The following is a 25,346-nucleotide window of genomic DNA, read 5'->3' on the forward strand; positions in this document are numbered from 1 at the left end:
ATCTAACACTATTTCTGAACACTGTAACCACTTTAGCACTTTTAATTTATTTTTTTCTGTCATCCAAGTTTTGAATTCAGCTTACAAAATGAGTAAACAAGTGTGTTTTTTCTGAATTCAACAGTTAAATAACTCTGTTGGGTGTTCTTTTTTGCTTCCCTATTTCTGTTCTGAAGTTTTTGATCATCTGATTACCTTGCCTTTCTATTTGGAAGATAATATGCACTCTTTTCTGAAGAATGGGTAGGGGGTAGGGGTAGTAAAAGCATCACAGTTCAAGATTTTGCGCGACAAGAGGTGCGTTTCTTTTAACTGTGATGAAGAGGGATAACTCAACTTGGTATCTAACACTATTTCTGAACACTGTAACCACTTTAGCACTTTTAATTTATTTTTTTCTGTCATCCAAGCTTTAAATTCAGCTTATAAAATGAGTAAACAAGTGGTTTTTTTCTGAATTCAACAGCTAAATCACTCTGTTGGGTGTTCTTTTTTGCTTCCCTATTTCTGTTCTGAAGTTTTTGATCATCTGATTACCTTGCCTTTCTATTTGGAAGATAATATGCACTCTTTTCTGAAGAATGGGTAGGGGGTAGGGGTAGTAAAAGCATCACAGTTCAAGATTTTGCGCGACAAGAGGTGCGTTTCTTTTAACTGTGATGAAGAGGGATAACTCAACTTGGTATCTAACACTATTTCTGAACACTGTAACCAGTTTTGCACTTTTAATTTATTTATTTCTGTCTTCCAAGCTTTAAATTCAGCTAATAAAATGAGTAAAAAAGTGGGTTTTTTTCTGAATTCACCAGTTAAATCACTATGTTGCATGTTCTATTTTGCTTCCCTATTTTTGTTCTTAAGTTTTGATCATCTGACTACCTTGCTTGTCTATTTGGAAGATAATATGCACTCTTTTCTGAAAAATGAGTAGGGGGTGGGGGTAGTAAAAGCATCACAGTTCAAAATTTTGCGCGACAAGAGGTGTATTTCTCTTAAAATTTGTGAAGAGGGATAACTCAACTTGTTATTTAACACTATTTCTGAACACTGTAACCACTTTAACACTTTTAATTTATGTTTGACTGTGTTCCATGCTTCAAATTGGGCTTCAAAAATGGATACATAAGGTTTTTTTTCCAAATTCACCTGTAAAATCACTATGTTTGATGTTCTATTTTGCTTCCCTATTTCTCTTCTTCAGTTTCTGATCATCCGATTGTTTTTTTGTTAACATATTCACAATACAATATCACAATTTCTTCAGTAGGGTTTGCGTGAAAAAATCTCATACCTATGCTCAAACTTCAGTCGCTATCTCAAAATTTTGCGCGACAAGCTCTATTCATTTTGTTTTTTCCTGATAAACAAAACACTGAACTAACATAAAAACAAACCTTTAAAACTGCCTAACCACTTTGAAATATGGCCTCAGGTGTGAACTCCAGCCTTAAGGGCATCAAAAAATGCAAGGGGTGTGCCACTGATAAGAAAACCCCAATCACCCCTGAATTACTACACATAATAAAAAGCCAGCTGGACCTTGAGTGTAGGCAAGATATTGTGTACTGGGCTGCGTGTTTGGTGCTTTTTTCGGAGTTCTCCGGAGATCGAACTTGTTTCAGGACAACGGGAACTTCGATCCTTGTAAGCAGCTCACAAGAGACCAAGTGGTTATTCTGGGTACGGGCATGTCAATAACGCTCCAATGGAGCAAAACGATTCAGCGTAAAGAGCGCTCTGTTGAAATTAAGCTCCCGGCAATGTCACTCCATCCCTTGTGTCCAGTGTCTGCCGTGACCGCTGTGTTACCTTTGTTGGGGCCGATGGACCCCAAGGCGCAGGTCTTCCCGATGAAAGGATCAGACTTTAATAAGAAACTGCGCTTGACTACCGCTGTTGCTGGGGGAAACTTCTCCAGCCACAGCTTTCGGCGGGGTGGTGCCGCGTGGGCGTTGAGTTGTGGTGTGCCGGGGGAAATTGTCAAGGTGATGGGGGATTGGAAAAGCAACGCGTACTTAGGCTACTTAGACCAGCTGCCACAAAAGATCATCTTACAGATCACATGTAGCCCAGGCAACTCCTTCATGTATAACATCACAACAATCCTAAACCTCCCACCTCTAACCTAGTATACTGTCTTTAGTTGGGCTGAATAACGAGTAGTACCTCTAATTTGGGACTTATCACTGCACAATGATATCTCTCATTGTCAGATGGTATTCTCTTGAATAAACTGCCCTCGTTATTTGCCCAAATCAATACATGACTTGGCTATGTGTGATGTATGTGCGCACGAGAGTGATTGCGTGTGTGTCAGGTGTATGTGAGTGTGTGCGCGCGCAGGTGTGTGAGTATAACTGTAAGTAATAAGAGGGAGAGAAAGAGGAGTGTCATTTCTTTGGGATTATCGTGTGCTCTTGATTTGGGGCGGGGGGGGGGGGGGGGGGATAAGTGAGTAGTTTAAGTGTGAGTTTAGATAGAGCGGACAGCGTCAGATAAACTCTATTTAAACGAGACAGATTAGCCGCGGGTGGAGGAGGAGGATGTTAGATACTTGAGGTAGGCCTAAAGGGATCAGTGTTGGCAGGTAGGGAAGAGAGGGTAGTAAAGCAGGATATCAACACTTAGGCCCGTAATTAGAAAGAGAGGGGAGAGGAGGACTTGTGAAAGTCAAGGAGAATAGCCCAGCCGCAATGTCCATGTTGCCGGGGGGCTTGCACGTGTGATGCATCAGCGGGGGTCTATAAGAACGGGAGAGCAACACATTGTGGTCAGTCCTTACCAGCGCGGCGCAGCGGGCATATGCCAACTATTTCTTACCCCCCATCCACCCCCGGCATCCACCGTTGTATTTTGTTAGCAATCCGTTGCATGATGTTTTTAATTTTGAGGCAAATGCATGCCTGTTTGTGCCTTCACTTGAAGTGAGGTTGTGCATGAAACGACTCGAACCTTGTTAATGTTATGTAATCATTATTCACGGTGTTTAAATCTTTGAGTGAGGGCTCCTTGTGTTTGTTGTTAGTGTAACCAAATGTTTGTTGTTTTTTGTTGTGGACTTATGGGACTTATCACTGCACAATGATATCTCTCATTGTCAGATGGTATTCTCTTGAATAAACTGCCCTCGTTATTTGCCCAAATCAATACATGACTTGGCTATGTGTGATGTATGTGCGCACGAGAGTGATTGCGTGTGTGTCAGGTGTATGTGAGTGTGTGCGCGCGCAGGTGTGTGAGTATAACTGTAAGTAATAAGAGGGAGAGAAAGAGGAGTGTCATTTCTTTGGGATTATCGTGTGCTCTTGATTTGCGCCGGGGGCGGGGGGGGGGGGGGGGATAAGTGAGTAGTTTAAACTTATTTCACCTTCACAAACTTTCTTCTCCTCCTCTGTCAGACGAGGGGTTTCACAATTTTGCAAAAAAGAATCTGTATCGTTATCAATGTTGATGCTATTGTCACTGTACGCATATTTGTTTTCAAAGTAGTGTTTTTGAGCCTGCAGTATGTCAAACTGATCGACTAATACATCGCCATTATCAAGCTTGATGCTGGGAAACAATTTTGCACTGGCTCGAGATTTTTCAAGGTTTAAAAAGTACTTTGTATTTTTTTCCCCTTCATCAATCCATTTCATTCTAGATCGTGTTTGGGCACTTTTTAAGCGTTCATGCTCAAAGACTTCTAGTTGAAACTTCAGTGCCTCGCGATTACGAAGCAGATTTTCATCAAGCGGTTGTTTGGCAAGTGATGATTCACACTGTGCCAGTTTATCTTGTAAGTGCAAATACTTGTTTTTCTTTAAAACTGCCAGGTTTTTGCTGTACTGAATAGTTTCGTCCCTTATCTCTAACTTAAGTAATTCCCACCGGTTCTCAGCACTCTCTGGTGTGTCTGTGCGAAGGGAAGAGTCAATAAGGTTATTCATTCTTTCTACGAATACACTGTCCTTTAACAAGGCGTTGTTGAACTTCCAGAAGCCGGGACCTCTGGTCACTTCGGAACATTTTAAAGACACAAGCACCCCCCTGTGATCAGAGGAGGGAACAGAGTAAATCTCCGTTTCCAACACACTGTCCATTGCAGCATCGTTCAAAAACACGTAGTCGAGTCTTCTTGCAGTTAATTTGCCGTTGCTGATTCTTGACCACGAGAATTCCTTGCATAGAGGGTTTAGCACCCGCCACGCGTCACATAGTTCGCACTCAGTAACAAAGTCGTTGAAAAGTTTAACGAGTGCTGGCGAGTGATTTTCGCCTGCGATGATGTCTAATTTATTGTCCATCACTGCGTTAAAGTCACCGCAGACTACTTTTAAGATCACAATCACAATCACTAATTGTATCTGAAAGAGAAGTCAGAAAATGTTTAGTGTCAGCTAAGTTACACTGGGCGTACACATTGAAGATAGCCATTTCTTTAGTGCCAATGTTAACTTTTACCATCAGAATTCTATCAGAAATGATTTCTGTGGACCATGCATGGGGAAAGTGTTTTCTCACCAGTATTACCTGGCCTCTACTATGACGAGTACCAGCACAGTACACAACCTCACCACCCCATTCTTTCTTCCACTGCTCTGCATCTTCGGGCATTATGTACGACTCTTGCACACATACAATGTCATATTTCTTTTCCTTTAACATTCTAAATATCTTTTTGCGTTTTGATGTATTCCGGAGTCCTCTAACATTTAAGGAGAACGCTTTGACACCATCTGCCATCGCTGGAGTGAGATAGTGTAAATACTAAAAAAAACAACTGGTGAAATCGCAGAGCCATAGTACGTAAGTCCGTAAGCCAAAGCCGGGCCGTCGTCGTTGGGTCAGTCGGTCAGTTAGTCGGTCGGTCGGTCAGCCTTTCTCCTGGCCTTCTTCATCGTGAGAGGCCATCTTCGCCATCTTCGTCGGTGTTCCTAGCGGGCTACCAGAACGGTTCCGCTTGGGAGTGTAGGAGCGACTTCTGCTCTGGGTGCCAGCGCGGTTTCCAAGACGCCCGCGGTCAGTTGTGTGAGACATTAAGTTTCTGCTTTGTTCGCTGTTGTTACCCGCAGCCGCGGACAGCTGTTCTGTCTTCTGCTGGTCTCCTGAAGCGGAGCCAGAGTTGACGTCAAGATCACAACATGGGTCGCCACTCTTGTGGCCCGGTTTTTTGCATGATCTACATACCACGTCCCCCTGACACGTGGAGACATGGTGACCCGTCTCTAGACACTTTGAACAGATCACGGTCTTTTTCTGGTTTTGTTCGCGGTGATACACTTTGGCAGTGAAGAAACTGACTTTGAGTGTTTTCTCTAGTGGGGTGTTTGGTGTGGAAATGAATACAAATCTTCTCCCCGTGAGAAACCGGGTTAGTTTTCCATCAGCGTCTCTGGCCCTTTCTTGTTTGATGGCTGATCGGAGTTCTACTCCAACCCTGATAAGGGCAGTTTTGATTCCAGAATCGGCCACAGATATAGGAATGTCGTCCACCCAGACTTTCGTCGAAGGTTTCTCTTCTCCAGTTTCGTTGCGCAAGATGAAGGGGTTAGTGCCTGCGACTTGCAGAGAGACCCCTCTGAGGGAAAGTCCCTTGACCAAAAGAGTGTTACGAGCCTCAGTGGAGGCAGGGTAGATTCTCCATAGACCTTTGATGTTTTGAGCACCGAGAACCGTCTCGCGCCCAGAGACCCTTTCTGCCGCGACACAAATATCGATGCATTTAGGTCGATCACTGTCACCATTTGGAATAGCACTGTTTTTTTTTTATAAAAACTGGCAGTACTTGCGATGCCATGGTTGCACCACACAGGTGTCCACAATCAAAGAAAGAACACGAAAATCCTGTCCAGAAAATCTGCTATGGTGGGCCAAAGGCCAAAGCCCTTGTCAAAATTCAAACACCTGCGACGAGGCCTATAACACAGGTAAGGCTTAGCCACAAAACACAGCAGTCATTGAACACAGCTCACGGCAAATCAGAGCATCGACACTTGCGACCGTCTCCGCCGAGAGTTCAGCTGCGAATCTCATCTGAAGTTCTTTTAACAAGGCACGTATGCCCACATACAGCATAAAGCCTGGGACTCTGTAAACGCAGGACTCTGAGACGTTCGCAAGAACCCAGTCCTCTACGGAAGAAGAAGAAGAAGACTTTAAAGGCTCACTCCTTCTTGTGAAAATGGTTTGGATCAGCATCTCAGATCAGGTCAGGCTATACTAACAATTCCTCACTGCCCCTGGTGAGTTGAAATTGCTGTACAATGGAAACCACCGGCACGGTTGGCCTAGTGGTAAGGCGTCCACCCCGTGATCGGGAGGTCATGGGTTAGAACCCCGGCCGGGTCATACCTAAGACTTTAAAATTGGCAATCTAGTGGCTGCTCCGTCTGGCGTCTGGCATTATGGGGTTAGTGCTAGGACTGGTTGGTCCGGTGTCAGAATAATGTGACTGGGTGAGACATGAAGCAAGCAAACAAACAAACCTGATTTTCTTAGATTTTTGAAGGGTCTGAATAAAATGATTTCTTGAGAAGCCAGTGGTTGCATTTACGACATTTAATTTGATTCATCACATTGATTACCCACGCTATTCATTTCTGGTATGTGACCAAGTGGACAGATGGTCGTATTCCATGCGAAGACCTGCAAAATGTGAGATGGTGAGCCAAACTGTTTTTCTGAGAAGTTGTGTGCCTTGAAGTGACATCTTTTTCTGTCTTTCGTTAATGTGTCTTCTTTTCTTTCAGGAAGAGAATCTTTCTGTCTTTGGGAGTTGTGAATTTCTATCTTTCAGGAATGCTGTCTTACATACCTTCAGAAAAGGTATGTAAACATTTTCATCACAAGACTTACAAAATTTTTGAATTTTCTGTTACAGCACCAGCAGGGGAAAATTTCAAGACAGACAGAACAGTCAACGTGCAGATGGAGCGTTCATCAGAAATACCAACATCGTCCAGTGCTGACAGCAACGTTGTTTGGCTGAAACAAGAGGCAGCTGAAATACCAACATCATCCAGTGCTTACAGCGACGTTGTTAGACTGAAACAAGAGGGACAGAAACAAGGGGCAGCAGAAATCCCAATTGATTTTGGAACCATTGCAGACACAGCTTCATTTTCAGAACAAGATGGGTGTACATGTTCTAATGATATCAAGCGTGAAAAAGACGGTGTGGGGGAGGGTGGAGACATGTTGACAAGAGGAAGACCACATGCCTGCCTTAAATCTACAACAACATTTGGTCAAAAGGGGGGTGTAAACAAACACATGTTAACACATACAACTGAACAGCCACATGCCTGTCCTCATTGCAAAGTGATATTTGCTCAGAAAGGGCATTTGAAGACCCACATGTTGAGACATACAAGAGAAAAGCCACATGCCTAAGACCCACATGTTGAGACATACAAGAGAAAAGCCACATGCCTGTCCTAGTTGTTCAAAGAAATTTGCTCTCAAATTTCATTTAAAGACCCACATAATGACACATACAGGAAAAAAGCCACAAGCCTGTCCTCATTGTTCAAAGAAATTTGTTCAGAAAGAAGATTTGAAGAAACACATGTTGACACATACAGGAGAAAAGCCTCATGCCTGTCCTTGTTGTTCAAGGACATTTGCTCGGAAAGGGGATTTGAAGAACCACATGTTGACACATACAGGAGAAAAGCCACATGCCTGTCCGCGTTGTACGGTGAAATTTGCTCTCAAAGGAAATTTGAAGACTCACATGTTGACACATACAGGAGAAAAGCCACACGCCTGTCCTGATTGCAAAGCGAAGTTTGCTCTGAAAGGGACTTTGAAGACCCACATGTTAACACATACAGGAGAAAAGCCACACGCCTGTCCTTATTGCAAAGTGAAGTTTGCTCTGAAAAGGCAATTGAAGACCCACATCTTTACACATACAGGAGAAAAGCCTCATGGCTGTCCTCATTGTTCAAAGAAATTTGCTCACAAATGGCATTTAAAGACCCACATATTGACACATACAGGAGAAAAGCCACATGCCTGTCCTCATTGTTCAAAGAAATTTGCTCAGAAAGGGGATTTGAAGCCCCACATGTTGACACATACAGGAGAAAAGCCTCATGCCTGTCCTCATTGTTAAAAAAAATTTGGTAGGAAAGGGGATTTGAAGCCCCACATGTTGACACATACAGGAGAAAAGCCTCATGCCTGTCCTCATTGTTCAAAGAAATTTGGTCGGAAAGGGGATTTGAAGACCCACATGTTGACACATACAGGAGAAAAGCCTCATGCCTGTCCTCATTGTTCAAGCAGGGTTTGTACAGGTCATGGATAACCTGGAAAGTCATGGAATTTGATTTTTAATTTTCCAGGCCTGGAAAGTCATGGAATTTTAATTCAAGTCATGGAAAGTCATGGAATTTAACAAAAATAAGAAAGAAAAATAAATTAACCTTTAGCACGCCAGCGGCGATTTTCGTTGCCCAGCCATTCCCCGATTTGCGTCGCCAGCACAAGGCTTGTTCGTATGACCAACTTCTCGTTCGTATTTGCATACGAGAATAACGGTATTGTTAACGGCACTTGAGTCAAGGCGAGGCTCACTTCCTTCCATTATCTCGTCGTGTCGTCTGCGCTGCATTTGAGTCGGTTTCGTCGAAGTTTTCTGCTTTTGTTTTTGCATCGATAAAGTACTTTAGCGCTTCGACAAGCAAGACGGAGGATGATGAGTTTGAAACTTTCTTTCGAGTTGTTTCTTGACAACAAAAAGTATGCGGAATTGGAACGAATTACCGAGGAAGATCTTCGCAATGAACTGTGTACAGTAGTACCTGCCATATCCGGTCACCCATTAGTCATTGCAAAGGTGACCGCAAATATCAGATGGCCGTTCATTACAGGCCCCCTCCTCCTCCAAAAAACCCAAAAAAACACGATCAAGTTTTCATGAAGAAAAGAAAGCGATCATCCACGAGCCGCCGATTCATTGTCTCTGTTAGTTTTGCTTTCGTTTATAAATACATCTTAATTATTTGCGTGTTTAACTCTATCGTCCTGGCTAAGCTATTGTTTCGTATGTTTCTATGTGTGTTGTTTGGATTATTATATATGTATTTGAGTGTCAGATAAACAAGTGTTTCAAACTCACATCAGCTGTGATCGATCCGGAAGTGACTGCCGTAAATGTACATGTATGCGCATGTCTGTATTTACAGTTTTCGCATGCGTAAGTATTCATGTCGTCTGCTCGTGCTGTGCCGTCTGTGCACACAACACACACACACACACACACACACACACACACACACACACACACACACACACACACACACACACACACACAAGTGGCCGTTAAGTGACCGCTCCTGTCGAGTAAGAGGGGCACCTTAGGTCAAAAATCAGTGACCGTTGACCGCGTCAGACAGGTTAACGGCCATTAAGAGTCAATTATAGAAGGAAAATTCATTAGTCATGGGAAAGCTGGCCGCTCCAGGCAGGTTGACGCCCACGAAAGGGCCGGAAATGGAAGGGACTACTGTATCGCGGTGAAAAAAATGACAGTTCGTCAAGTCACAGTGACGGTTACGAAACGGAATTTACGAAAGTGCAGATGGATACAAACAGTGGCAGGTCCAGTTTAGTGAAATGACAGGACCAGCAAACATTACCAATAATCTGATTGCGTAGCAAATGCTTGACTTGCTTGTCGAAGAGACACTGCGTAGAAACTGAATCAAATTCAGTGCAAAGCAAGCCAGTGTTAAAACTGGCAGTGACAAGACGTAAAAAGTTTGCGTGTTCGGAAATGGTGGATCTAGTCATGGAAAATGTTATTGAGGATCATGGAAAGTCATGGAAAAGTCATGGAATTTTGTTTCTAAAAACCAGTGGGGACCCTGTACAAGAGAAAAGCCACATGCCAGGAAACACCGCGAAAGCATTATTTGTCATATTTTATAGATTTACACCATAAATATGTGTCAGTGCAGATTCAGCAGAACAAATGTTAATGTCAAAGTCCAACAAAGTATATATCTAATATAGGTTCTTGTACATTCTGTATGGAAACTGAAGTAGACGATTGCAGTCTCTATGCAATGATTAATGACTCCAAATGAGTTACACATGGCTTGGCTTGCCTCACATTCAAGGATGACAACTCTTCCACAACCTAAAACACCCAGACACAAGAGTTATCTCCACAATCTGTCCAACTGATAAAGTGTTTTTCTACATGCGTGTTTAGTACTGCTGATACTGCCTTCACAAAGCATGCATCTCCATTTTTAATTTTTGAGTCACTTGAGAAAAAGTGACTCTATGTAATCGGTCAGTGTTAGTCTGTCCGGCCGGCCGGCCGTCCGTAGACACCACCTTAACGTTGGACTTTTCTCGGAAACTATCAAAGCGATCGGGCTCATATTTTGTTTAGTCGTGACCTCCAATGACCTCTACACTTTAACGATGGTTTCGTTGACCTTTGACCTTTTTCAAGGTCACAGGTCAGCGTCAAAGGAAAAATTAGACATTTTTGACAAAGTATCTCGGAAACTATCAAAGCGATCGGGCTCATATTTTGTTTAGTCGTGACCTCCAATGACCTCTACACTTTAACGATGGTTTCGTTGACCTTTGACCTTTTTCAAGGTCACAGGTCAGCGTCAAAGGAAAAATTAGACATTTTATATCTTTGACAAAGTTCATCGGATGTGATTGAAACTTTGTAGGATTATTCTTTACATCAAAGTATTTACATCTGTAGCCTTTTACGAACGTTATCAGAAAAACAAGGGAGATAACTAGCCTTTTCTGTTCGGCAACACACAACTTAACGTTGGGCTTTTCTCGGAAACTATAAAAGTGACCGGGCTCAAATTTTATGTGAACGTGACTCATTGTGTTGTGAATAGCAATTTCTTCCTGTCCATCTGATGCCTCATATAATATTCAGAACTGCGAAAGTGACTCGATCGAGCGTTTGCTCTTCTTGTTCTTTTTAATCTACACACCATTTTGTAACATTGTATGCATCCTGGCAATGATGATAATGTTTTTGATGTACGCTGATAATTATATTTTACGCTGCCTTGTGTTCATTCGTATTTGTAAAAAATATTTCTGATTTATTTCTGATTTTACTGCTTGCAAATGCTATTGTTTCAATTCACTCTTTGTTCTGCCTTTTCCCGTCTTTGTTTGTTTGTTTGCTTAACGCCCAGCCGACCACGAAGGGCCATATCAGGGCGGTACTGCTTTGACATATAATGTGCGCCACACACAAGACAGAAGTTGCAGCACAGACTTCATGTCTCACCCAGTCACATTATTCTGACACCGGACCAACCTGTCCTAGCACTAACCCCATAATGCCAGACGCCAGGCGGAGGAGCTCCCGCAGTGGGGCACTGCGGCTATGAAATTAAAGGCCCCTCCTGTTTTTGGAACCGCAGGAGCTTTCTAGTTTGCCGTTTGGTAGATTTTTGGTTCCTCTTTCCTGTCATGCTCTTTTTCTTCATGAATTCTTTTCTTTTTTCTGCCTTCTTGCTCATTCACCTGTATTTTTTCCAAAAATCTCTTCTCTTGCCGCTTGTCTCGCGATTCATGTATAGTTTAATCTGTTAGTGTTCTGATGTAAGTCCAGCAGTAGATAGGTTAAGCCTATTTTAACATACTGGAAACTGGTAATCTTCCAGTAGGTATTAATTTAGTTTTACTAAAGCCTGCTGGGACACAAGTAATGGGTTAGTGCATTTGTAAACAGGAATCGCTTGACAAGTGGCCCCCTTCATCCCCCCCTTCCTCGTCCTGATATGGCTCTGCGTAGTCGGCTGGACGTTAAGCAACAAATAAACAAACAAACAAAAGGCGGAGCAGCCACTAGATTGCCAATTTCAAAGTCTTAGGTATGACCCGGCCGGGGTTCGAACCCAAGACCTCCCGATCACGGGGCGGACGCCTTACCACTAGGCCAACCGTGCCGGTCCTTTTCCCGTCGCGATATAACCTTCGTGGTTGAAAACGACGTTAAACACGAAAGAAAGATGTTCTGCCTTTTTATGAAATTCTTGTGGCCGAACACCCCGAAAAATTCTTACGTGTGCCTAGGTTACAACTCAACTGAATTTCTTGTACCACTGACATTGATACAATATTCACCGATTGCTTTCAACATGTCGGGGTGTGCCTAATTTGTCTCACCTGTGATTTGTGGCCTGAGGGATTCCATTTACAAATCACAGGTGAGACAATTTAGGCACACCCCGACATGTTGAAAGCAGCAGGTCGATATTGTAATTCACGGTAAATCTATCCATTCAAAGGATCTTTCTTTTTGGATGTGAAGTGGCACCTCAATTCATCAATTTTATTCATGACTTGTCACGTACTTATCATCGCCTTCGGTGAAAGTATAGTCCCAAGGAATTACGATGTGCTTAGCACGACACTATAATTTGCTTGAGGTTATTATGTGCTTTTCTATATTTTACAGACTGACTTTTCCATGGCTTGTTCTTTTTGAGAAGACTGCAAAGGCCGAATCACAAAGTGACGTTCTCGCTAGAACAATTCGTCATTCATTATAACATGACGTCACATCCTTTTCATGTCTCGGTCACCAAATTGCGTACATGTGTGCTGTCTTCAATTTCCCTTGATTTGTCTATCGTTCGTGCGCGTGACCAACCGGCTGGCAGAAACTATTGCAGTCATGGCGACACGTGAAACACATGACCTGTATTGATACGCTTGCCAGGAAGTGTACATTGAGGCAGATCCATTTGGAGGTGAGACACGCTGATTGCCTGACCGCTGAGTGATTGCATTGACCAATCAAAATGTCGAATTAACAAAGAAGGATTTACAAAGCTTTATAATTGCGCATTCATTCATAATTCCTCTGGGTTTTTTCCCCTCCTCTTTCTCTCTCATGTCTGCTAATGATATTTGGAATAGTGACCCGTTTTCCTCAGTAAACAATTTTAAGTCGATTTGATGACAGATCTGTTTGTTTTGTTGATGTTTGCTCGTTTCAATAATTTTTTCCCCCCCTAATAATTTTCAGTAACTTTTTGACCAAGTGTGTATTACATTCCTCTTTGTTTGTAGGCTCAATACCCATTGTATTGGTGGGTTTTTTAAAAGTCTGTAGTCATTTTTTCCTCAACCTTTTCGTTCATTCATAGACCATTTATCCTGGACCGCCAACTAGCTCTCTCTCCGTTCTTTCTCTCTATTACGAGGTAGCGGCCTCGCGCATTTAGGAACCTACGCTTACATGGCCTTTCAGAAATCGGGGGGATGTCATATCCGGTGTCGATTGTAGACATGGACGAAGTTGCCGAGGTAAGTTCTGAAAATGCTAAAATAAACTCAGCTAAAGTGCATATGGAACATGTTTTTCGATGAGTTTTGTTAAGTTTAGTTTGGAGTTTTAGAAAATCCAGTTCATTGTCACCTCCCATTGTCACAAATAACTGGAGCGTGCTTTCTTTTCACTGTCTTCGAATCGCTGGCCTTTCAAACCGGACGCTAAGCGCCCCTGAAAGTCGAGTGTCGTAACCTCGAAGGGTCACGTGATGAGTTGGCGGTCCAGGCTATTTGGTCTATGGTTCATTGTACTGCACCCACCCCCACCCACCCCTTATCCCACCTCACCCCAGTTAGACTGGTTATATTTCAAAGCCAAACAGACTACTTTTTGATTCCAGCCTGCCAGTTGATTTTGTCCCACTACAGGATTGCACTTCAATATGTGACCCTCCACCACGGAATGAGTCGCATGTCACCTTTGCATGATTTTCATATTTGTACATTTTCCTAACAAGTTTTTTTATACTCTATCCAGTGGTAAAAACCGTTTAAGAAAAGAGCGAAAACTGTTTGAGTTATAAGCCTGTGACTAAAGTGACCCTCTCACTGTTACCAGACACTCCCCGGACTTATATTAAGCCTAGCGCAGAACCGTGCGAGGTGACATGCGACTCATTTCGTGGTGGAGGGTCACATTTTTCAACATAAATGCAAAGACGCAAGTGCTTTGCATTATTTCTCAAATACAGTGGAACCCCCCAATTTAAGACTCCCCCTTTTTGACTCACATGCGAAGCAAAAGTGAGTCTATGTACTCACCCGAGTCGTCCGTCCGTCCGTCCGTCCGTCCGTAAAACTTTAACGTTGGATATTTCTTGGACACTATTCAGTCTATCAGTACCAAATTTGGCAAGATGGTGTATGATGACAAGGCCCCAAAAAACATACATAGCATCTAGACCTTGCTTCAATTAAGGTCAAGGTCGCAGGGGCCATAAATGTTGTCTAAAAAACAGCTATTTTTCACATTTTCTCTGAAGTTTTTGAGATTGAATACCTCACCTATATATGATATATAGGGCAAAGTAAGCCCCATCTTTTGATACCAGTTTGGTTTACCTTGCTTCAAGGTCAAGGTCACAGGAGCTCTTCAAAGTTGGATTGTATACATATTTTGAAGTGACCTTGACCCTGAACTATGGAAGATAACTGTTTCAAACTTAAAAATTATATGGGGCACATGTTATGCTTTCATCATGAGACACATTTGGTCACATATGATCAAGGTCAAGGTCACTTTGACCCTTATGAAATGTGACCAAAATAAGGTAGTGAACCACTAAAAGTGACCATATCTCATGGTAGAAAGAGCCAATAAGCACCATTGTACTTCCTATGTCTTGAATTAACAGCTTTGTGTTGCATGACCTTGGATGACCTTGACCTTGGGTCAAGGTCACATGTATTTTGGTAGGAAAAATGTGTAAAGCAGTTCTTAGTGTATGTCATTGCTAGGTTTAGTTATTTGAAGGTCAAGGTCATGTAAAGGTCAAGGTCAAGCATGTGAGTCGTATGGGCTTTGCCCTTCTTGTTAAGACCTTGTTTTCTCAGATTTTCTGTTCATAACCTCTGTAAATGTACCTCCATTTTAAGACTCCCTCCTTTTTAAGACCCTGTTTTCTTAGATTTTTGGAGGTCTTAAAAGGGGGTTCCACTGTAGACTTCCTCTTGTCATTTTTCTGAAGAAAATATCGCAATAAAAAGATTTCCCGCAGTGGGGCACTGCGGTTATGAAATTAAAGGCCCCTCCTGTTTTTGGAACCGCAGGAGCTTTCTAGTTTGCTGTTAGGTAGATTTTTGGTTCCTCTTTCCTGTCATGCTCTCTTTTTCTTCATGAATTCTTTTCTTTTTTCTGCCTTCTTGCTCATTCACCTGTATTTTTTCCAAAAATCTCTTCTCTTGCCGCTTGTCTGGCGATTCATGTATAGTTTAATCTGTTAGTGTTCTGATGTAAGTCCAGCAGTAGATAGGTTAAGCCTATTTTAACATACTGGAAACTGGTAATCTTCCAGTAGGTATTAATTTAGTTTTACTAAAGCCTGCTGGGACACAAGTAATGGTTTAGTGCATTTGTAAACAGGAATCGCTTGACAAGTGGCCCCCTTCACCCCCCCCCTCCTCGTCCTGATATGGCTCTGCATAGTCGGCTGGACGTTAAGCAACAAATAAACAAACAAACAAACAAACAAACAAAATAAAAAGATTTAAAAAAAAAGGTTTTGTATACTTAGAGGAGACTAATATTCAATTATTTTTTCCCTGAATGATGTCGGTCTCGAATAGCAGCTAGCATCTGCTGAAGAGACATTAAACCCCAAAAACCAAACCAAACCAATCCCTGAATGATGTTTTCAGTCTGCTGTTTTGGGAGGGCCGCGAATTCTGATTGTCTCACAGTTTTTCCTTTTAGTCTTTTGTAATAATTTTGTTTTAATAAATCGGTAATTTTGCACAATATTATATTTGGATAATATACATTTTCCTCATGACTTCTACTATTGGTGATCATTGTTTCTTTGTGAGGCCGTATCAATCTTTTCTGCAGAGGTGGGCAGGAAAAGTGAATTTCTTTTTGCTTTTTGGAGTTATGCACATGCATATGTCCTTTCACCAACAGTTGACCTTTTGTGTGATGCCTTGGTTTTTTTAACTGTCCATGCAGCCCTGAATGTTTGACTTTTTTGTAAAACCTTGTGTTTTTTTTAAAATGAACTCGGATGCATACTGATGTGATGCTTGAAATAAAAATGCTAGAACATAACATTTTTGTCTGCAACATTAATCGTGTGTGTGTGTGAAAGAAATAGAGTGAGCGAGAGAAAGAAAGAGAGAAGAGGAGTGTGTGTGTGACTGACAGAGATAGACATGCAGAAGACAGAGAGATACAGAGAGAGAGACAGACAGAGAGATACAGAGCTTGACATGAGGACGGAGAAAAGCAGACAGAGCGAGACGGACAGAGGAAGGCAGAGAGAGGTTCCAGGAGACAGAGAGAACGAGATTGACCCCGACCAAAGAGAGAAAGCGATCATGACGTCAGTGAAGAGTGACCTCCCATGAGCACACTTTCAAAAGAAAAGGGCGTTGTACCCAGCAGACAAGAGTTACAAACCAGTGCTCAAGTATTCACTGCAATGTCTTGATTACTTTCCTCAACTGCCCAGCCGTGTGCTTGCCTCACAAGGGGCGCAACTCTGCCACAACAAAAAAGCAAGTTATTTTGCAACATTGTATTTTCACATGCACCACAAACAAACACACAAAAAACACGTCTTTTAACTTTCTTTCAAGAATCTCCCAGACTCTCAGCCGACTGTTTTGTCTTCTTGATTTTTGTGGTCGGCAACCAGGTGGGGGGTAACTCTATCCGCTCGTCTTTGGACGGATCGTTGTGTCGTAGGACTACTCTCCCTTTCACCATCACCGACTTGACCCCGTTGACCTAGAAGCAGAAAATATTCTTTTGACATTAAAAAGATATTTAAGATCGTGAAAGAAAGTCGTGTTTAATGAAAATCTTCTCATGCACAAAAATATCCAGGCGAAAATGGATGTGAAAATTATTTATTCTTATTCAATATTTTCTGCAAATACAGTCATCAAGCTGATAACTAAAATGCACAAATAGACATTTAAAATAAAAATTGAAAAAACTCTATTGGGGGAGAGACTAACTATTGAACTTCAGAGAACAATAATACACAGCCAACAAGACAGCTAGCCAGCCAACAAGACAGCTAGCCAGACAACAAGACAGCTAGCCAACCAACAAGACAGCTAGCCAGCCAACAAGACAGCTAGCCAGACAACAAGACAGCTAGCCAGCCAACAAGACAGCTAGCCAGCCAACAAGACAGCTAGCCAGCCAACAAGACAGCTAGCCAGCCAACAAGACAGCTAGCCAGACAACAAGACAGCTAGCCAGCCAACAAGACAGCTAGCCAGCCAACAAGACAGCTAGCCAGCCAACAAGACAGCTAGCCAGCCAACAAGAAACTATGACACAAACACACACACGCATACAAATTCACACCCACACACGCATGTACACGCACACACTCACACCCACACCCACACATGCATGCACACCCACACATGCATGCACACACACACATACTCACACCCCCCCACACACACACAAACTCACACACACATCAAAATTATCATTGTGTGCACTTACAGTAATTCTGAAGTTGAACTCTTCGGGCCCTGTGATGGCTTCTTGGGGCAGGGTGATGCAGCTTTCTTTTACTTCCACACCCTGAAAACACACCAACAAAATCATTCTTCTTCTTCTGCGCTCATGGGCTGAAACTCACACGTTCACTTGTGTGTTGTTTTTTCTTTGCAGGAGTGGGTTTTTACATGTATGACGGTTTTACCCTGCCATTTAGGCAGCCATACGCCAATTTTGGAGGATGCTGGATTACATGATCTTTCCGTGCGTACATGCACTTGGTCTTGTGCTTGCATGTATACACAAAACAGAATAAGGCACTAGCAGGTCGGCACATAAGTTGACCTGGGAGATCGGAAAAATCAACACCCTTAACCCACCAGGGGCAGCCAGGATTTAAACAGTCAACCTTCTGCACAGGAGGCCAGCGTCGAATCCCGGCCGTGGCCGCCTGGTGGGTTAAGTGTGGAGATTTTTCCGATCTCCCAGGTCAACTTATGTGCAGGCCTGCTAGTGCCTTATCCCTCTTCGTGTGTACATGCAAGCACAAGACAAAGTGCGCACGGAAAAGATCCTGCAATCCATGTCAGAGTTCGGTGGGTTATATTATAGAAACACGAAAATACCCAGCATGCTTCCTCCGAAAGCGGCGTATGGCTGCCTTAATGGTGGGGTAAGAACGGTCATACACGTAAAGTTCCACTCGTGCAAAAACACGAGTGTACGTGGGAGTTTCAGCCCACGAACGCAGAAGAAGAAAAAGTGGAGGGGGGGGGGGGGGGGGGGTGACAGCTTCAGTTTAAAACGAACTAATTGCGACAAGGTGAGTCAGCTACACAGTGGAAAGAAGTCATGTGACGTTGCTGTGTACAGTGGATTCCCTCTTAATGAGACCTCCACAAATCCGGAAAAATATCAGGTTTGAAAAAGGAGGGATTCTTCAATCAGGGGTCTTAACAGGGGTGGGGGGGTCATGCTGTATCCTCTTTTCAGGACAGTCCCATCCAGGTACTCACAGCCTTTCTGAGAGCGACTCGGACGTTCTTGGGGGTGAGCACCCAGCTGTTGTCTCCTGACATGGGCACCTTCAGGTACATCCCCGCCAGCTGCTTCACCGTCTGTAATCATGATAACAATCAAAACAAGGCATCGCATGTTTACCAAATTCCACAGAAGAAAATCACCTGCAAATGGATATTAAAACCTCATCTACAAAAAGCCAACCGAAAGAACTTCAATCGATGTTAATTGTTACTTGATCATGACAGATGCCTTGGACTAATGCTAATGTTACAACACAGCTTTTCTTTTTTCCAATTTCTTTCTTTATTTGGTGTTTAACATCGTTTTCAACCACGAAGGTTATATCGCGACGGGGAAAGGGGGGGGGGGGGGGGGGGGGAGATGGGATAGAGCCACTTGTTAATTGTTTCTTGTTCACAAAAGCACCAATCAAAAAATTGCTCTAGGAGCCTGCAACGTAGTACCCAATATTGACGGACTGTGTGATGATATCTTCTGCTATGGTCTGTTGAGACAGTGATATCAAAATCGAGACCGGAGGTCGAGATTTTGATATCACTGTCGAAACAGACCAATAGCAGAAGATATCGTCACACAGTCAGTCAATGTTAGATATATTGCTAATTCTCTGGACATTTTGTATTTACTGTAAAGAAATTACAAAAGTATTTGTCTCAGTTTTGGCTGTTCCATATCCCTCCCTCTGATTATTATTTCTTTTTGTTCATTCACTCTTTTCTTGTACTTTTCAGTATTTAAAAATGTCTTTTCTTTGAAAAAGTCTAGTCACTTGCTCAACTAAATTCTGGGATCATTACATTTTCATATATATTTGTTTGTTTTTAAATGTAGGTGTTTTTGTTTTTGAAGTGGGGAAGCAATAAAGAGGTCGTCGATATCAAAACTGATATCGACGGAAATGTCGTCGATATCACTTTTACAATGAGCTCAGTTTTGCCCAATTGACCAATGGAAATCCACGTAACATATGAAATAGCAATATTACAATATATTACCTTACTGGGAGAATGCAAGTTTCCAGCACAGAGGACTTAACATTTCTTACATACTGCTTGACTAAAATCTTTACAAACATTGACTATATTCTATACAAGAAACACTTAACAAGGGTAAAAGGAGAAACAGAATCCGTTAGTCGCCTCTTACGACATGCTGGGGAGCATCAAGTAAATTCTTCTCCCTAACCCGCGGGGGGTCTTTTTCACCCTTTGATTACAGATATCATGCACACCAGCGCCCACCCTTCACTACCAGAAGAAAAGAAACACACACAAAACACAAGTCTGCACCTCCTCTTGAAAATGTACACATGTATACATTCAGGGATTGGCTTGGGCGTCGGTCATCAGTCTTTTGCCATGTTAAATTGGGAAAAGACCGACACACATGGGTCTCAATCCGTCAACTGACTGATAGACATGCAGCAGTCAGTCAGCTCGCCTTATTTTTGTCTGCTGTCTTTTTCCCCCTTCCTTACTTAATTGAAATGAATATGTTTATTGTGTCCTCAGACCTTTTATTCTTCTTCATGTAAGTCCATTGGAAAATAAACAAGAAAATGAAAAAAAGATTTGAATTTTCCTCTCATTTGTACATTGTAAACAACTTTCAGAAGTTTCTCCTCCCTGCCGTAAAGCACAATTGCGGCAGTCCCGTGGTGGAAGGAAAGTTTATTTTCTTGACTGATTGGTTTGCAAAATGACTGATTGATTCATGGCTGAGTCAGTCAATGGACCTCTAGTGGACAAAACCCAATCCAATCCCTGTACATTAGTAACAATCACATACATATGTCAAAACAATCAGAATGCACACCACCTACCATTTCACCGTACACTCCCAGAGGTTTTGCTTCTTCTTTTATTCCTTTCTCCTGTACAAACAAACAAAAGAAAGAAAGTCAAAAATAATATTGTTGCAGACATTTTTCTTTTACTACAGTAACACTTATGACTACAAACTCTTTATCCGAAGAAAACCGCAACATGAACAAATAATAATAGTTGCTGTTTTCTTGTGAGTACATTTTTTATTGTTATCCGGTTCGAGTTCCTCTCACCCGCAGTCCCTTGTTCCATTTATTTGTTATCCTACATTCTACACTTGCATGCCTTCTGCTTCAAACTTCAAAAAGTCAAAGTGTGTGCAAATTGAAGACTTCCATTTCTTCAAAGTTGTAAAATCTCTGACGTCAAAAGCTGAAAGATGCCACAACAAGATTAGCATCATGTGTAGGTTCACACAAATTCTTCCAGAGGATTAACAACAAATTCAAAAGTGTTTCAAGAATGAAGTTTGTCTTGGTGACTTTGTCACAATGGGCCGTGACAAAATAGGTCCATGCAAGACTGTAGTTTGACCCGACCTCATTTACATGAAATCTACATGAATGTGTGAAGAGATGGTTAAATTGTTCATTACAATGGGTGGTCTCTCTCACTAATGTAGGATCATCTTTTTGTACAGTTTGTAAATCACTAAATGACACCTGTGTGTGATTAATTCATTAACAAATCCCAATCTACATAGGAAGCAGCTAGGCTGTTGATTCTTAATATGTAGATATCTCACAACAGAAGGATGCTCTAATCACATGCAATAGCCTGTACAGGTCTGTGTTCCTCTACACCATCATTTTACAGGGGAAGGAATTTATTCATAAAAAAAATATAACAAGAAGAGCAAACGCTCGATCGAGTCACTTTCGCAGTTCTGAATATTATATGAGGCATCAGATGGACAGGAAGAAATTGCTATTCACAACACAATGCATACCTGAAGCATACCTGTGACCTTGAAAAAGGTCAAAGGTCACCAAAGGTCAAAGGTCACCAAAGCAGACGTCAAAGTGTAGAGGTCACTGGGAGTCACGTTCACATAAAATTTGAGCCCGGTCACTTGTATAGTTTCCGAGAAAAGCCCAACGTTAAGTTGTGTGTTGCCGAACAGAAAAGGCTAGTTATCTCCCTTGTTTTTCTGATAACGTTCGTAAAAGGCTACAGATGTAAATACTTTGATGTAAAGAATAATCCTACAAAGTTTCAATCACATCCGATGAACTTTGTCAAAGATATAAAATGTCTAATTTTTCCTTTGACGCTGACCTGTGACCTTGAAAAAGGTCAAAGGTCAACGAAACCATCGTTAAAGTGTAGAGGTCATTGGAGGTCACGACTAAACAAAATATGAGCCCGATCGCTTTGATAGTTTCCGAGAAAAGTCCAACGTTAAGGTGGTGTCTACGGACGGCCGGCCAGCCAGCCGGCCGGACAGCCGGCCGGCCGGACAGACTAACACTGACCGATTACATAGAGTCACATTTTCTCAAGTGACTCAAAAACAATGACAATGAATTCAACAACATCAATTACTAATTAACACATATATAGCCCTCATTTTGATTATACTATGCAAGAAATTGATTCAAAATATGCATATGCAATCATCTCGAAAGGGGGTACACAATGCACGCAGCGAACCGTCAACAAAACTAATACTGAGGTGGATGCCGGGGGGTGGATGGGGGGTTTGCAGGACTGAAAAAGTCGCTGAACTTGCTTGCTGGCCGCCGCGCTGCTACTAATGACTTCGGTACTCGCTCTCTCTCGGACTCCCCCTTATCGGTTACCATTGTTTCATTCCAGATGGCTCTCCTTCACTCATCACCTACCCCCTGCCCTCCAACCCTCTTCCATTCCTCGCATTCGTTCCCACGGGACTTGCTATCACTTCCCCCTGCATTACCTCTACACCCCCCCCTCCTTTCCCGCATATCTGTCTCGTTTAAATAGAGTTTATTGTCGCTAACCGCTCCCTCTAAACTCACACTTTGCCTCCCCCATTTATTTTTTCGGCAAACACTTTTGCGTTTTCGGCGGAACAAAAAAAAATTTTGCGGAAATTTGCCTTTTGGCGGACAATTCCCATTCCTGACATCATTCATCCTTCAACATTTATCACTCAAGGAAACCTAGAGTTTGATATACATGTTAGCAGTTCATTGTTACGACACACTTCTGATGTAAATGTCAAGTATACAAGACAGGGGCGGGGATATAGCTCAGTTGGTAGCGCGCTGGATTTGTATTCAGTTGGCCGCTGTCAGCATGAGTTCGATCCCAGGTTCGGCGGAAATTTATTTCAGAGTCAAATTTGTGTGCAGACTCTCTTCGGTGTCCGAACTTCCCCCCGTGTACACTACATTGGGTGTGCACGTTAAAGATCCCACGATTGACAAAAGGGTCTTTCCTGGCAAAAATTGCTTAGGCACAGTTAATAATTGTCTACCTATGCCCATGTGACTTGGAATAATAGGCCGTGAAAGGTAAATATGCGCCGAAATGGCTGCAATTACTGGCCGTATAAAATTTCATCTCACACGGCATCACTGCAGAGCGCCTAGAACTGTACCCACGGAATATGCGCGATATAAGCCTCATTGATTGATTGACATTTATTCACAACATTAGGACAAAACAGACAGACATATAACATACCATTCGTCCACAAGTAATAACGGAACATAACATGCAGATTACAATACTGATAAAAAAAACCTGGCTGGTTTTATTCCACGATAATTCTGGTACAGATCTGTGGCTGCATGTGAACATGCTAGTGTACATACAGGAAGGCTGGTACAGATCTGTGGCTGCATGTGAACATGCTAGTGTACATACAGGAAGGCTGGTACAGATCTGTGGCTGCATGTGAACATGCTAGTGTACATACAGGAAGGCTGGTACAGATCTGTGGCTGCATGTGAACATGCTAGTGTACATACAGGAAGGCTGGTACAGATCTGTGGCTGCATGTGAACATGCTAGTGTACATACAGGAAGGATGCTACAGTGGAACTCCCCCTTTAAGATCACAACCTGATTTCATTCCTCTGCTTTTGGAATTTACAGAGGTTGACGTGAACAGAAAATTTGAAAAATGAAAATTGGAAAAAAAAGGTGAAGTAAACAGTGATGGCGCTAATATTTTTTCAAACCGGTACGCAAACTTTTATGATTAAAAAAAAAGGTAGGCTGGTCATTGGAACTAGTACGAGTCCAACTCAGAGTACTGGTTTTGTTGTTTTACCAGCAAAAAAAAAGGTAGTTCTAAAACTCATCCGGTAGGTTATACCGGCAGCCAATTATTTTCCAGTATTTTCTCATTTTAACCGGCAAAATAACGGTAATTACTGGCTAACGCCAATACTGGTAAAGGGTGCAAAAAACCACATTTGTGTGTGTGGAAGGAGTATATACTGTACCTGCTTTTCCCTGGTGAACTTCTCCACGTTCTCGTCTGTTGCGTACACAGCCTGGCCGGCAGGAAAGAGTTTTCCGCGGAACAGTCGTCTCTTCACCGTCACTGTGTCGCCACGGATACCCACGCCTGCAGTGGGAAAATATGATTAGGCAAAACAAAAAAAAAAGTTGTATGTTTCTGGTAACATGGCTACACAAAATAGGGTAGGTAGGGATTTATTTTGTTTTGTTGGTCAGGGTAGAAAATAACTATACAGTGACGCAAAGAGATTGGACTTACTATACAAAGAGAAAGACAACACATTACAAAACAAATGAGACAAAAGGGATGCGGGGTTATCCCCCTTGTGTTGTCTGCCGCCTGTTACTTTTGTTTTGACGCTTTTTTTTCTTTTGTTTTTACAAATGCAATAAAAAAAAGTCTAGGGTCGGCGGAAAAAAACTAGGTAGGGTCGGGTGACCAGAAACATACAATTTCTTTTTTTTCCTTATGGTTAGTCGTGTGAGACAAACTGACAGCTAAGGACACTGAGGACAACAGTTAACACACTCTGAACGATTTTCCCTCTTCCATTTACCCATAACAAAGACTATGCCCATAGTTGTACCCCATGTATATATTGAGGCTATATTTTGCAAGAGTATTTCAAAGTGTGACCACCAAAGTTCCAACCTTCAACAAAGTCTGTGAGGATGCATGTGATGTCAGGTGTCTTGTGGGCGTGCACCCTGTCCACAAAGTTCAGCATGCGGTTCTTCTGCGTCACCTTGGGCAGCGCGCCTTTCCTCGCCAGCTTGGGGGGGAACATCTGCTCCATGATCACTGTCGTCTGCAACACACTTTTTTTTTTTTTAAACTGCACATACACCATCGAACACGCATGTTCATGACATGTGCACCTCTTTCCGGCATGTACATGCGCCCTTTTATGTTCACTCTCACACACTTTCAAGGTTACACGTACTCATTCAATCACTTAACTTACATTAAATATGCACAAAACACACACACACACACGCGCACACTCTGACAAAGTTTGTGAAACACACACACACTAACACTGACACACACAAACACTGACACACACACACAAACGCACAGAGGATGATCAACAACGTCTACTACTTACTCGCACATGCTCCAGGTTTAGCAAAGGTGCATCTTTATGTGTTGTCAGCAGTCGTTGACTGCACTGACGGGTCGACTGCAATGCCGTTCGCAACATTGCTGTGCGGCGTGTGCCGACGTGAAGTGCAACTCAAATCTGAAACAAGGTGCAACAACTTATTCCGGAAATCAATCGTGGAAATAATTGATCATGAACGATTTTAACACTTGATTACAGCCACGCAACGAAGTATAGCACGCAAGGCAACGTCACGTTGAAAACCGTACCTTCTCCAGGTCACACGCTGAACAATTGTCTTCTGCCACAGGAAGTTAACTTATTCGCAGACCTCAATAATAGGCCCGCACTCAAGGTCATTGATCAAAATCTTGGACCATACATTTATATATATAATTATATGCA

General features: G+C 42.4%; 2 protein-coding genes across 4 annotated transcripts in view; one reads left to right on the forward strand and one right to left on the reverse strand.

Annotated features, from left to right (window-relative positions):
* The window catches only part of LOC138949688 (zinc finger protein 431-like), a 55,236-nt gene that overhangs the window by 16,848 nt on the left and 13,042 nt on the right, over positions 1-25,346 (forward strand). The window lies entirely within an intron of this gene.
* Positions 16,548-25,307, reverse strand: LOC138949747 (large ribosomal subunit protein bL9m-like). Of its 2 annotated transcripts, XM_070321566.1 has the most exons (8): positions 25,211-25,296; positions 24,945-25,079; positions 24,488-24,644; positions 23,817-23,941; positions 20,376-20,426; positions 18,526-18,627; positions 17,513-17,593; positions 16,548-16,774 (listed from the first exon to the last, which is right to left on the reverse strand). In XM_070321566.1, the coding sequence occupies exons 2-8, from the start codon at positions 25,038-25,040 to the stop codon at positions 16,619-16,621; spliced, it is 768 nt and encodes a 255-aa protein (XP_070177667.1). In that variant the 5' UTR covers positions 25,041-25,079; positions 25,211-25,296; the 3' UTR covers positions 16,548-16,618. The 2 variants fall into 2 exon arrangements, with proteins under 2 accessions (XP_070177667.1, XP_070177668.1); XM_070321567.1 differs by lacking the exons at positions 18,526-18,627; positions 20,376-20,426 and having other exon boundaries at positions 25,211-25,307.

The sequence above is a fragment of the Littorina saxatilis genome, linkage group LG16, assembly GCF_037325665.1.
Source record: "Littorina saxatilis isolate snail1 linkage group LG16, US_GU_Lsax_2.0, whole genome shotgun sequence".
In the NCBI taxonomy this organism is placed as follows: Eukaryota; Metazoa; Mollusca; class Gastropoda; order Littorinimorpha; family Littorinidae; genus Littorina; species Littorina saxatilis.